Source organism: Ovis canadensis, chromosome 12 (genome assembly GCF_042477335.2).
Source record: "Ovis canadensis isolate MfBH-ARS-UI-01 breed Bighorn chromosome 12, ARS-UI_OviCan_v2, whole genome shotgun sequence".
Taxonomy (NCBI): Eukaryota; Metazoa; Chordata; class Mammalia; order Artiodactyla; family Bovidae; genus Ovis; species Ovis canadensis.
This window is the reverse complement of record NC_091256.1, coordinates 91454392-91467236: the sequence shown is the minus strand read 5'-3', so window position 1 is coordinate 91467236 and position 12845 is coordinate 91454392. Positions and strand designations below refer to the sequence as shown.

The following is a 12845-nucleotide window of genomic DNA, read 5'->3' as shown; positions in this document are numbered from 1 at the left end:
TTCTAATTAAGCCGTTTTCACACAGATGATATCTCCTTTCAGCAGAGCCCAAATTTCTTTCAAAAGGTATTATTACCGAACTGAAATTTCTTACTTGGAAAGTAAAACTGCAGGGTCATATGACTTGTGGGGTCCATGTCAAGTTTTAATACAGTTTGCCAAGTTATTCTCCAAGATGGCCTCGGAACTCCCCGTTGGCCCCGTGGTTAAGACTCCGCCTTGCAGCGCCTGGGGCGCAGATTCAGTCTCTGGGTGGGGGCTCAGGGCCCACATGCCGTGTGCTATAGCCAAAACTAAAAAAAAGAAAACAAGATGGCTTCTACCAATCTATGCCAACTTATTTTATTTCCCATTTTGGGAAACTCAAAATCCTACAGGAATCCAAACCTCATGGCTTTAGGTTTGAGGAAGTACAGACACTTCAGGGGGCTTCCCAGGTGGGGCTCGTGGCAAAGAACCTGCCTGCCAGTGCGGGAGACCTAGGAGACACGGGTTCGGTCCCTGGGTCAGGAAGAGCCCCTGGAGCAGGGCATGGCAACCCACTCCAGCATTCTTGCCTGGAGAATCCCATGGAGAGGAGCTGGCGGGCTGCAGTCCGTGGGGGTCAAGAGGAGTTGGACACGCCTGAGGGGCTGGGCACGCGGGCACACGGGCACCAGGAGCTGCTCGTCCATGGGCTCTTCACCTTCACCAGTGCCCACACTGCTCCTTTTCTTCAGGTTCATGGGCAGAAAGCTGCCTGGGAGGACCCCGTGGAGTGGGTCCGGGACACTCTTCCCTGGCCCTCAGCCCAACAAGACCAGTCAAAGCTGTACCACCTGCCACCCCCCACCGTGGGCCCTCACAGCATTGCCTCGCCCCCCGAGGACAGGACAGTCAAGGACAGCACCCCCAGCTCCCTGGACTCAGACCCACTGGTGAGTAGAGGCCGCTGTAAGCCGGAAGTCAGGGTGTCACAGAACTGAAGCCTTGTCCACACCCTGCTGGGCCCAGAGGCTGGGGTGAACATGAGGCCAGCGGTGGTAGCTCTGGCCGTCAGAACCCCAGGCTGAGCTAAGCAGCATCACCCACCAGCAACATGTGTGTCCGGCAGAGGCGGGAGGGAACAGCGTGCAGAGTGGGGGCGCGGCTCCTGCTCCGGTCCTTGCTCCCTGGGGTCGTCCTGGGGACAGCCACGGCACAGCGACTCCAGGAGCTCTTAGAAAGTGGGCTGAGGGGCTTCCCTTCTGCCTCCCAAGGCAGGGGGCCGGGTTCAGTCCCTGTCAGGAAACTAGTTCCCACGTGCTGAAGCTAAGAGTTTGCGTGTGGCCGCCAAGACCCAGGTGCCGCCAAATAAATAAATAGTTTTTAAAAAAGGAAAAAACGGGCCGAGACAAGTGACAAGCTACAAAAATACCCACAGAGCTTTTAACGGAGAGAACTGATGCCCAGAGTGCGTGGCCTGAACCCTGAGACTCCCCACAGAGCGCAGGCTGAGGGCATGAGCAGGCCCTGACTAGAGGGTGGGAAGGGAAGGCGACCCTACCCCTCTCTGAGCACTGAGGGGACGCCTGTGACAAGGAGGCTCTGGCTCAGTGGAGGCGGAGGCGCACACGTGGGAGGCTCGGCCCTTCCTTCCGCTCGAGGGGGTGCTGGTCGTCCGGCCGTCTTGCAGGGCAGTTCAGCAGGCGGCGGCCAGACGGCGAGCCCAGGACCTCGCACTTCTGCACCGCCAGCGGGAGACCCTTCTGCTCTGACCCTAACACGTTTTATGCAGATTCAGACCTTGTAGAAAACAGGTGTTCTCTGTATAAAAAGGCTTTTAAGTCAGGACAGTGTTAATCATGTAAACAGAGGGCTGGAACAACGATGCTTCCTTAGCTGAATGAGGGGGTCAGAGGTGTGACCTGTCGAGGAAGCCGAGGGGACCAGGGCAAGAGGTGAAGACACGGGCGTCCAGGCCAGGCCTGGCGGTGGCGGGGCGGGGCCAGGGGGCGGGGCGGGCGGGGCTGGGGCAGGGCCAGGGACGGGGTGGGGCTGGGGCGGGGCGGGGCGGGGCGGGGCTGGGGCGGGGCGGGGCGGGGCGGGGCGGGGCTGGGGGGCTGGCCTGGAGAGAAGCAGGTCCTGAAGGCACTGAGTTCAGCGCTCAGCCCCTGGGCCACAGCCTCTTGGAGAAACGCTGTTAGGCAGCCTTGGGGCCCCCACACCCTCCAGGGAGTGGCCAGCAGGTCACAGCGTGGGTGCACTGCCCCCAGTCGCCCCTCACCCCCCAGGACCGGGTCCACCCAGGGCGGAAGCAGCCACCACAGCCTGTTCCCAAGCCAGCCCTGCACTCCCTGGGCGTCCCACCACTCTCCTTTCCTGTCTCTCTGCCCCTCTTCAGATGGCCATGCTGCTGAAACTGCAGGAAGCTGCCAATTACATCGAGTCTCCAGACAGAGAGAGCATCCTGGACCCCAGCCTCCAGGCCACACTCTGAGGGCCCAGCGGCCAGCCACGGGACAGCGGGGGAGCAGGACAGTGCCATGCCATCCCCTCTTCCCTGCTCCCTCCCAGCGCGGGCTCTCCAGCCCCAGGACAGGAGGGGCCGTAGAGGAAGGGGCAGGTTCCTGGTGCTGCACCTTGGCAAACTCCCTGTGGGACTGGCAGGTGGACTTGCGTCCCCAGACCCATCTCCTAGTCTCCTCCAGTGACTTTGGGGAGAAGATCCTGCCTCTTTTTCCTTGATTTCTTGTCTCAATTACAGACTCCGGGGCTTTCTGGGGAGGGGTTCAGAAGACATCAAACAAGCCTGCGGTAGTTCCTGATTCTCACGAACGGCTCAGAGACACAGCCTCGCCAGGGGAAGTCTTCTGGGAGGAGGCGGCTCCCGGACCCTCCCTTGGACCCTGCCCAGTTCCATCCACTGCCAACAGCTCTCCCTGCCCCCAAGATCAGGCTACAGCCCAGGGAAAAAAAAAAAAAGCATGTGGTTTACAAAGTTCAAATCAATCTGTAAAAGGTATTTTAAAAAAGGAAAGCATGAAGCTGGAGGGAGGAAGTTCAGTGGCAAGGAGCGCTACCTGCCCCCCTCTGGACACACGGGGGACACCAGCGAGATGGCCACCCATCTGAGACGCGGCCAGACCACGAGGACGCCACTGCAGCCTTCAGAGACGCGCCACCAGCTCTGCTCACAGCGTCTAAGTCAGCACACAAATCAATAAACCCGACTTTCTGTTTTGTTTTTTTGTTTCCATTTTTCCCTCCCATTTGCCTATTTATTCCCCTCTTCTTTCTCAGCTTGTTTTCCTGTACCCTCACAAGTCCACAAAATGCTCAAGCTGCTTTTCCTGGGGCTGGTCTGGCTTTTCCAGGTCGCCCTGTGGAGAGCCCAGTGCCGGGCAGCCCGCACCCGCAATGTGGAGAGCCCAGTGCTGGGCAGCGCGCACCCGCAAGATGCCTGCCACACAGTCGCGCCTGGCACTCCGGGGCTCTCATGGGACCTGAAGAGCCAGCTCAGCAGTGGGACAGGAGGGACCTCGAGTCCCACACGTCTTGCCTGGAGCATGGCGGCCAGTCTCTGGAGGAGATCGTGGGCCCATCCTGACAGAAGACCTCAGCTGAGCTTCCCCGTGGACTGGAAGGAAACCAGAGCCTGGAAAATCTCCCTCTGTGGCCTGCGGAGCCCTCACTGCACTCTTCTGATGGCAACTGCTCTGCCCGGCTGAATCCAGAATCCCTGGCTGGCCTTTACTGTCGGCTCTGAACAAGCGAAGATTCACTTGGAGTGGACACCCGTGTGAGACGCTCCCAGTCGGAATAGGATGAGTCTGATTCGGTGGCAAAGATCTGCCTTCCAAAGGGGTCCACCTTTTGCAGAAGTTGCCCTGAAGGCTCGGCAGTCCCAGTTCCTTCATTGGACAAGCATTTATTGGGCATTTACTGTGTACCAGTCACTGGGTATAAAAAAAGGTGTGAGGGCTTACATTCACTGTTGCTAGGAAACACTCATCTCCACTGGACACACATCTTATCTCGTGGGACCTCAGGGTCGCCTGAGAAATGGCGTCCAAACCACAGGAGCCAGCCGTCGAGAAGCCCGCGGTTAACTGCCAGTGCACTGGGTTGCCTGGCAAGGCTGTGGTTCTGGGCTCTGCAGACCAGGCATCTGTGATGCTCTTTGGAGCCCCGAGTAGCACACACACTTATCAGAACCTACAGGCACAGCAACCACTAACCTGGATCTCTGTCCCACCAAACCAAGGAGCGGCTACATCTGAACCTTCCTACTAGAAGAGGTTCACTTAGGTCCAAAAGGTGGTCAGATTGCTCCTTTCAGAAGCTTCTGCATTCACCTGGCGGCTCCCAGGGATGACGGATCTTATCTGCTGGAGGGGATGTCTGTTGATGCTGCTAGAGCTGTGAAGACCCCAACCCTGCCAGAAAATATGCAATTCTCCCGTGGGAAGAGGCTGTCTGTCCAAGGATGGTGCTGACATCACTGCCTTAAGGTCTCTGCCACGCAGAAGGAGGCGGCCCCGGAGCGGGGCGTCCCAGCCTGGAAGGACGAGGAGACACCTTGCCAGGTGGGCCTTCCCTGGGCGCTGGCCTCTCAGCCCCACCTTGGCTGTCGACCCGCGGCTGGGCTCCGGCTCCAGCGCCGTCTCCCCCAGGGCTGAGCCCCATCTCTGTTCTCGGTGCTGCCCGGCCGGTGCCTTCTGTCCTGGGTGTTACTGGCTACTTGAGAAAAAGGAAAGGGCTGACCCCCTTCCTCCATTCCAGCTGCCTCAGACCCCCCTGCAGCGATGCCTGCCTCCCCGGTCAGCGTGGAGGCCACCGTGCGGTCTGCCTGGACCTCAGCAGGTCGGCCCTGGCAGCCGCGGGTTCTTGCGCCTCATCTCAGCCCTGGCCCGCCGAGCCAGCGGCGGCGTTCTGCTTCACTCTGCAGCTGCTCGCCTCCAGAAAGAGGGCTCCCGTCCGGCGAGGGGGCACCACCCACCGCCGTCCCTCTGGAGTCTGGACTCTGTTTCCAGTTGTCCACCTGGGCCCCGGGCTGTGGGCGTCCGTCATCCCCCAGGAATGGCGGCGACGTGGCGACTGCGGCCGAGCCTCACGGTGCTAGGCCCCTCGGCGCTCACGCAGCCCCTCTGAAGCCGGCCCCCGCCGCTGCCCCCGCCCTGGAGCGAGCGGCCAGCACAGATCCACAGCGTCCTCGCCCTCCTGTCCCCCTGCTTCTTGGTTGAGACGCTGGGACCCCTCCGAAAGGGGCGGCCAGGTCCCAGGACTAAACTCGCACCCCAGCACCTTGAGAAAACCCAGCCCCTCCAGGACCGGACTGGGTGCCGCCCCCTCCCGCCCCAACTCCTCTCCTCACCGCCTCTGGCCAGCAGACCGCCTGCTCTGGCGCCCAGCCCCGCTTCCGGGCAGAGGTGCGCGCACAGCCCCCACTTCTGGATGGAGACCACCGCGCTTCGTCCAGTGTGTCTGTCCTCCGCTCCTGCATTGGCACCAGAAATAAAGCGCGAGGTGTCGAGGTCGGCAGAGGACGTGCTGTCTGTGTGTGTGTCTGGGAGCGGCCGGCTGCTGCCGTCGCATCTTCCGAGGCAGCTCCGCGGTGCTTATCTCTGTGCGCGTCTCGTCTCGGCGTCTCTGTTGCGTGATCTGCGTGTCGGGAAGCCGGAGGCTGGCTGAGGTCTTGGGGGTCCCCTTGCAGAGTCCAAAGTGGTCTGCAGGCTAAGCTTTGGTTTTGAATGACCAACTCGTCTGCCCATCCTCCTTGAGGACCTAAGACAACATAGGCATTTTTTAAATTATTTTCTTTCTTCCGCTTTTCCTGGTTTGGGCCTAATCTCATCTCTTCACTTCGAACTCCTTGCAACAAGACCCCAGGTATTCAGAGGGGCACCCCGTCAGTCTCAGAGGTCACTTTATTTCCAGGGGGAGGAGCGAGCCCCCTCCCAGCCACACGTCACAGGGGAGCCCTGCACAGAGGTGAAGGCTGCCTATGAGAGCGAGACCTGTGGGACCCTCCATTGCAGGGCGTCTGGGAAAGGAAGCCGGTCTTGCCCTCACTGCACATGTCGCACGGGCCTCTTTCTAGGGCTGATAGCGTCCTCCTCATGCTTCTTCCTTCCCTACTCCTGGGCCTTAGCTAAGCAGAAGCCAGTAGGAAGACTCTATAAACACCCCCACCCCCACCCTGCGCACTGATGGGATGAAATGTACTTTTCCAGAGGGTTTGCTGCTGGAACGCCGGAACTGTCCTATGATACCTGGATAACTATTATACTACTGAGTTCTGGCCCATAGCCCCGCCAGAGGCCATAGTAAGAAAATGGTTTTAGGGACACTGTTCTCAGAAGACCAAAGCCTGAGAATAACGCCCTTTATAACTGAAAGGAGCTTTATGTATTCATGACCCCTCAGTCAACCTTGTCAGGGCCATGGGGGCCACTACCTTGGCTTGCCCACTGCCCACGTGTGCTTGTCAGCCCAGCCTGGAGGACATACTCCCGTCACAGACCCTGTGGGAGATGGCGTAGTCTGACAGTGAGGACACACACCAAGAGAAGCCTGGAAGCCGCAGGACTGCCAGTCCAGGGGGCACTAAGCCCGTGCTACTGAGTCCTCCCAGTGTGGCCTTTGGGTCTCTTAATGGCTGTGTCTGGAGAGCTTTCTGTGACAGGCGTGGTCATGGAAGGAAGTCAACATCGGTCCTTTGATTCACCTCTCACTTCTTAAAGCAGCAGTTCTGTGTACAGACCATCAGTGTCGGCAGCATCTGAGGACTTGTGGAAATGAAGTTCTCAGACCCCACCCCAGACCTACTGAATCAGACGGGGGAGAGGGCCCGGCGAATTTTGTTTTAACGATCCCTCTTGGTAATTGTGCCGTACACTAGTTTCAATTCACTGTGTCAGGGAAAGCCAAGGACCAGAGTCCCCACACTGGGGCCTTAGGACCACGAATAAGGTTCTAGGTTAAAATTCAGACTTTAACATTAGTTTCAAGGTCTTCTCATGTGTCCGCATGATTCTGTCTTTCTTTTTGTTTAAAAAGAAAGAGTATGTGTGCTTTTGGGCAGAAGTTAGGGGAATGCTTGCATTTCCTTGTAGAACACAACCTCCAGGGAAAAACATCACAGCTCTGAGATTTCCAGGGGGCTTTCCGGGGGGACACGGAGGGAGGGCTCCTCCAGGTGTCTCCTGCTGGGTGATGCTTCTCAACTTGGCCTTTTTTTTGCTGATGATGGGATGAGAGCAGTTTAAAAGTCTGATCCGTATTTCCACGAAACTTGTCCTGTCAGCACCCCTCACCCTTGTCCCAGTTCTAAAGGGCACCTACCAGAACCTTCTGCCTGTCCTGCCCCTAGCCCTGCCTGGCCGCAGGAGAGCCTTCTCAGAGGTGGAGCAGAGGGCCTTCGGGGCGTCCATCCTTCCCCCAATAAAAGAAAAATTTTTCTAACTGAAAAGAGCTTTGTATTTTCCCAAACTCAAAGATGGGGCCATGGGGGAGATGTGTGTACAACTGGCCTTGTTTAGAGTTTGTCCATTTGCCCCGTGAGAGTGCTTGTGGGTGGGGGACGAAGACCCATCTGGCACTGAGCCTCCTGGGGTCAGGGACCAAGTGCCTGGAGAAGGAAGGCGTGAAGCGTGCACTGAAGTCACCCCATGGCCCGCCGGGTGCTTCATCTCCTGCGGATCTCCCCGCATCCCTGCCATGTCTCCAGACTGAAGTCACAGATGAGAAGGCAAGGGCTCCCTGTCCCAGACGGTCTCCAGACCACTGCTGTGCAAGAACCCCCTGCTTTCTAACTGTTCTTGTTTTTTGTTTCTTTAACAGAACAATCTTTTTCTCAAATGAATTCCAGCCCTTGCAGGGTTCCTGTCCTTGTCCTTCTCACCTGCCCTGTTTTAGGCAGCACTGTTTGTGTGATGGAGCCTTTGTTTCTCAAATGCATGGCGATCCTCGGGTAGAAGGTGGGCAGGAATCTTTACAACATTTTTTTTAATTTATTGGGCACAAACCCCCAAACCAGGATATGTGTGTGTCTTTGTATTTTAGTTTTTATCATTGGCCTTCCCCTCTTTCAACCTACCCCCTTTCATATCTGATGTAGAGAAAGGGAGCCGTTGTATTTACACATAATTGCGGTAACAATCATGAGAGAGCTGGGTGATTTGTCTTAAATAATAAATCGGTTGACAGTTAGATCCATCCCGGGGCCGGCGGATGAGGCCTTCTTCCCTCACTGCCAGCAGCCCCCTCACCTGGGTCCTCTGTCCATCAGGCATGTCTCCTCTCAGCAAGTCACCTGTTCAATGCCATTTGCGTTTCAATAAAGTTATCTCCTGTGTTGTCTGCTGGCTCTCTCTAGCTCCCTCTGTCTGGTTTTTGTCTCATTTATCTTCTGGTCCATGCCTTGATGGGGAAGGTCATTTGCCAAACGCAGAGTTGAGACCCACCTGCCCAGGTGTCTGCTCCGCAGTCCTTAAGCAGGAGCCTCTCAGCCCCTTGGCTGGGGGTGGCACAGGGTCCTGCTTGCATACTGGACCAGCATCCTTCTCCAGAACCTGCAGTGCAGATGTTGAGGCTCTGGTATTCTCCATCCACTGCCACGCCGATTGAAAACATACCCCTCTCTGGACTTGCCTAAGTTTTCTTCTGGGGGTAAAAGTGACATGATGTCTGAGAAAAGAGGCTGTTCTAATGGAATTCTGCTTTTCCTGGCCATTGAAAGAACAGCCTCTTTCTTACTGGGGAACTGCAGCCTCCAGGTGGACATCTTTCCCCTACAAAACTGGGCTGGTGACACAAGTCACCTCTGCCCTCTAACGGTGCTGGTTTCGTCACTCAGTCGTGTCTGCCTCTGTGACCCATGGACTGCAGCCCACCAGGCTCCTCTGTCCATGGGATGCTCCAGGCAAGAATGATGGAGTGGGTTCTGCCCTCTAATAAGAGGTGGCAAATGGGTTTAGAGCTCTTCTCAATTCTTTCGGAAGAATACTCAGATGAGGTGGCTTCTCCCTGTGGCCAGCGTAGCCTCCGCAGTCTTAGAACTGGGCTAGGAACTGATGGCTGGTTTCCTCTGCTGCTTGGGAATGAGTCATGGTTCCTAGACACATTTTTAAGGGGCTTAACCTGAACCGCTTACTAACGAATGCCTGTTCCATTTGCTCTGACCCTCCCGGTCCAACAAGGGACCCAGCCCCCTGCCCTGCACTGCTAACCCCTCTCAGCAGCCCTTCAGGCTTCAGGAGCGTCTACAGCCGACTTGCGCCCGGTTGGCCCAGGATGACCATATTAACTACTCGTCCCTCCACCTCTTTAAGGTCCAGCCATAACTTCCTTGGAGAAAAGTTACAGTTTGTCCACTAACAGGGCTTACTCTCAAATAGTCATATAAGCACTTACTCTGGAAGGAATGCCCTTTCCCACGGCAGTCTCTCCTGGCCCAGTCCTTGAGGCTGGACTCACCCACGGGAAAAACCAACGGACTCCTGCCAGTCGCCTCAGATTCTTTCCCCCGACCTTTGGATTCCCGGGTCTGAGAGAGGAAAACTCGCTTGTGTGGGGGCAAAAGAGGCTGGTTGGAAGTAGGCGCTGATCCAGACCCTCTCCCCAAAGCCTTGTCCGCAGATCCGCATCCTGCCCTCTTCTGACGTGCTGTCGCACCTGAGGAATCCGTGCCTGCGGAAGTCAGGGCTGCGTTCCAGCGGCCGCTGCGCACTGGCAGTTGGCCGCCGCTCTTCCGCCGCCCGCGCCGGGTTCCCGCGGAGGCGGTGCGGCTCTCGTCCCCGCGGCAGGCGGCGCTGTCTGCGGAGGCCCGCCCCGCGGCCCCGCCCCGCGCTCCCGTCGGCCCCCGCGCTCCCGTCGGCCCCCGCACAGGCGCGGCTTTGCGGATTGGCCGCGCGCGGGAGCCGTCCGGCGGCGGCGGGGCGGGCGCGCGGCGCGGGGCAAGATGGCGGCGGCGGCGGCGGCTGGCGCGGCCTCGGGGCTGCCGGGGCCAGTGGCCCAGGGGCTGAAGGAGGCGCTGGTGGACACGCTCACCGGCATTCTGTCCCCGGTGCAGGAGGTGCGGGCGGCCGCGGAGGAGCAGATCAAGGTGCTGGAGGTGACGGAGGGTGAGTGAGGCGGGCCGCCGCGAGGGCGGCGGGTCTGGGCCGCGCCGGCCGCTGCCCGAGCCCCGGCCGGAGGCTGGGCCTGGGGACGCCTGGCCTGGAGCGCCGGGGCGGAGGGCTCCGGGCAGCCCGGGGCTCGGGCTCGGGGCCGGGGGCTGGGCCGTGGGGGCGCGCTCCCGGGCGCGGGGCCCGCCGGGGCCCTGGCGGCGCCTCCGCACGCGTCCCCGGGAGTCGGTCGCTGAGCGGGCGCCTCCCCGCCCCGCCCCGCCGCCGACGGTCTTCCGATCGGCCGGCGCTGTTCGGAGGGGCCGGCCGTCCTTTGTCTTTGCGTCTTTGTCCCCCTCCTTCTGCTGGGCGCTCGGGAGTCATGGAGGACGAGACGGGCCTTTGGTTTGAGGGTGTCCGCCAGCTCCTGCCGAGGGGGCCTTTCTGCAGGCCCGGGGCAGCCACGCTGCGACGAGCATTGGGTCCTGAAACCCGAGGAGGGGAATCCGCTCACGCTTTCTGTCGGGAACGCGGCTGGCCTGTCGGGGCTTCGTAGGCAAAACTCCAAACCTGCGGACTCCCGGAGCTCAGCAGGACGGCCCCAGCACCTCTCAGATTGGCCGTGGGAGTTGGCCCTCCCACGGACTGAGGTGTTTGTTGTTGTTTTTTTTAATAATTTAACACAAAGCTCCCGTAAATTTAATCTTGTGTTCTCCCACAACATGAGAAAGCTCTTGAAAAACCAAGTTATAAGATCTGGGGTTTTGCGGGTTGAGGACCATTTGAAGGCCCAGTTTTAACTGTCATCGTTTCGTGAATGTCAGGCCCTGTAAGAGGAGCAACCGCTGGGCAGGAGAAAGCTCTTTGAGAGCCGTGCACACTGACCTGCGGGAATCATCTCTGCTTACTGGGTGAAGTTCCTTTTCTCACACTAAGGCCTCTGCCTCCTTTGGGTATGAAGGGGAAAGAAGCAGAGGAACTTGGCCACGTTCAGGTTACCACTTGAGTGATGCTGGGGCCGTGGTGCCCTCCCTGGGTGGTGCCAGGGTGCCCAGTGCCCCTCGCGAAGGCGAGCCTGGCTCCTGTTGGAGCTGCCCGGCGGCAGCTGGGCTCTGGGCCCCTCCGCCACAGCCAGCAAAGCGGCCCCGTCTAGGCAGAGCCCGTCACCATCTTGAGGTCCCCTTGCAGCTCTGCTCTCTTACTTCATCTGTTTGGATCTCAAAGTGAAAAACGGACGGGCAGAATTTTCGCATTTGACCTCTGCCACTGATCGGAATAAACTGACAAGCACACGGCACATAACTCACTGGGAATGTGCTTGGAGGTGTGAAGAGGCTTCTTGCTGCTGGCGGCCCAGCGGGAAGGCATAGACGCAGGTGTGGGGCGCAGTGTGCCGGCTGTATCGAGTCTGCGGAATTGAAGGCAGTACTTTGGACCCTTTGGAGGTTATTTAGGTTTAAAAATATTCTAATTCCTGTTAAGTAAAAACTATAGAGAGCAGCCCCTTTCGGTAGCCTGTTTCTGAGGGAGGGTGGTGACCCCGCCCTCAGGAGCAGTGCCTTGCTTCTCTCTTTTCCTCTCCTGGTGTTTGGCACGTTGTGTTTTGCCATCGGGTGCAGAGTACCTCTGTCTCATATTCTCATTCTCACACGTCTCCTTTCCGCGGTTGCTTTCTTCTTTAATGAAAACAGAGCACGTGGCTTCCCAGCCGGGCTTTAGCCAGCTGTTTGGCCTGGTGCAGCGGGCAGGGCCTTGCTCCCAGTGTTAGAACACCCTGCAGGCTGTTCTTGCAAACGAACGACTCTTTCCTCCCGCTCCTTTGGAGTTGCTTTCTGTTCTAGTTTTATACTAGTAGGAGAAACCTTGCTTTCTGGTCCTAGGAAATACACTTCCTTAAAACTTGGCCGTTAATGGGAAATCTGGGAGTTGCTGTCTCTTATTATTTGTGGTCTTTTGATCCTTTTTTTGGTTCCATGGATGACAACCAAACACGGTTGTTTCTAGACCCCTCGAATAGCCACACTGTCTTTCAGTTCAGTTCAGTCACTCAGTCATGTCCGACTCTTTGCGACCCCATGGACTGCAGCACTCCAGGCCTCCCTGTCCCTCACCAACTCTCGGAGTCCACCCAAACCCGTGTCCATTGAGTTGGTGACACCATTCAACTATCTCATCCTCTGTCGTCCCCTTCTCCTCCTGCCCCCAATCCCTCCCAGTATCAGGGTCTTTTCCAGTGAGTCAGCTCTTCGCATGAGGTGGCCAAAGGATTGGAGTTTCAGCTTCAACATCCGTCCTTCCAATGAACACCCAGGACTGATCTCCTTTAGGATGGACTGGTTGGATCTCCTTGCTGTCCAAGGGACTCTCAAGAGTCTTCTCCAACACCACAGTTCAAAAATATCAATTCTTCTGCACTCAGCTTTCTTTATAATCCAACTCTCACATCCATACATGACCACTGGAAAAACCATAGCCTTGACTAGACGGACCTTTGTTGACAAAGTAATATCTCTGCTTTTCAATATGCTTTCTAGGTTGGTCATAACTTTCCTTCCAAGGAGTAAGCGTCTTTTAATTTCAAGGCTACAGTCACCATCTGCAGTGATTTTGGAGCCCCAAAAAATAAAGTCTTAACACTGTTTCCACGGATTCCCCATCTGTTGGCCATGGAGTGGTGGGACACTGTCTATGAGCCACTCATTACTGCCTCGTGTGGGAGCTGGTCCCAGGTGACCCTCGAGATCGACTCGTCTGCTCCCTTTGACAAACAAGTCTGCT

At 57.7% G+C, this 12845-nt stretch overlaps 2 protein-coding genes across 5 annotated transcripts in view; both read left to right on the top strand.

Annotated features, from left to right (window-relative positions):
* NAV1 (neuron navigator 1) overlaps positions 1-8329 on the top strand; it is a 195302-nt gene extending 186973 nt beyond the window's left edge. For all 3 annotated transcript variants that reach the window (XM_069545079.1, XM_069545078.1, XM_069545080.1), the window contains 2 exons: positions 720-917; positions 2363-8329. In XM_069545079.1, coding sequence (XP_069401180.1) covers positions 720-917; positions 2363-2458 — 294 coding nt within the window. In that variant the 3' untranslated portion in view covers positions 2459-8329. The remainder of the gene's footprint in view (positions 1-719; positions 918-2362) is intronic.
* A 1175-nt stretch (positions 8330-9504) lies between these two features.
* Positions 9505-12845, top strand: part of IPO9 (importin 9) — a 39899-nt gene continuing 36558 nt past the window's right edge. The window contains exon 1 of one of the 2 annotated variants that reach the window (XM_069545081.1): positions 9505-10085. In XM_069545081.1, coding sequence (XP_069401182.1) covers positions 9923-10085 — 163 coding nt within the window. In that variant the 5' untranslated portion in view covers positions 9505-9922. The remainder of the gene's footprint in view (positions 10086-12845) is intronic. The other variant, XM_069545082.1, reaches the window with a different exon arrangement.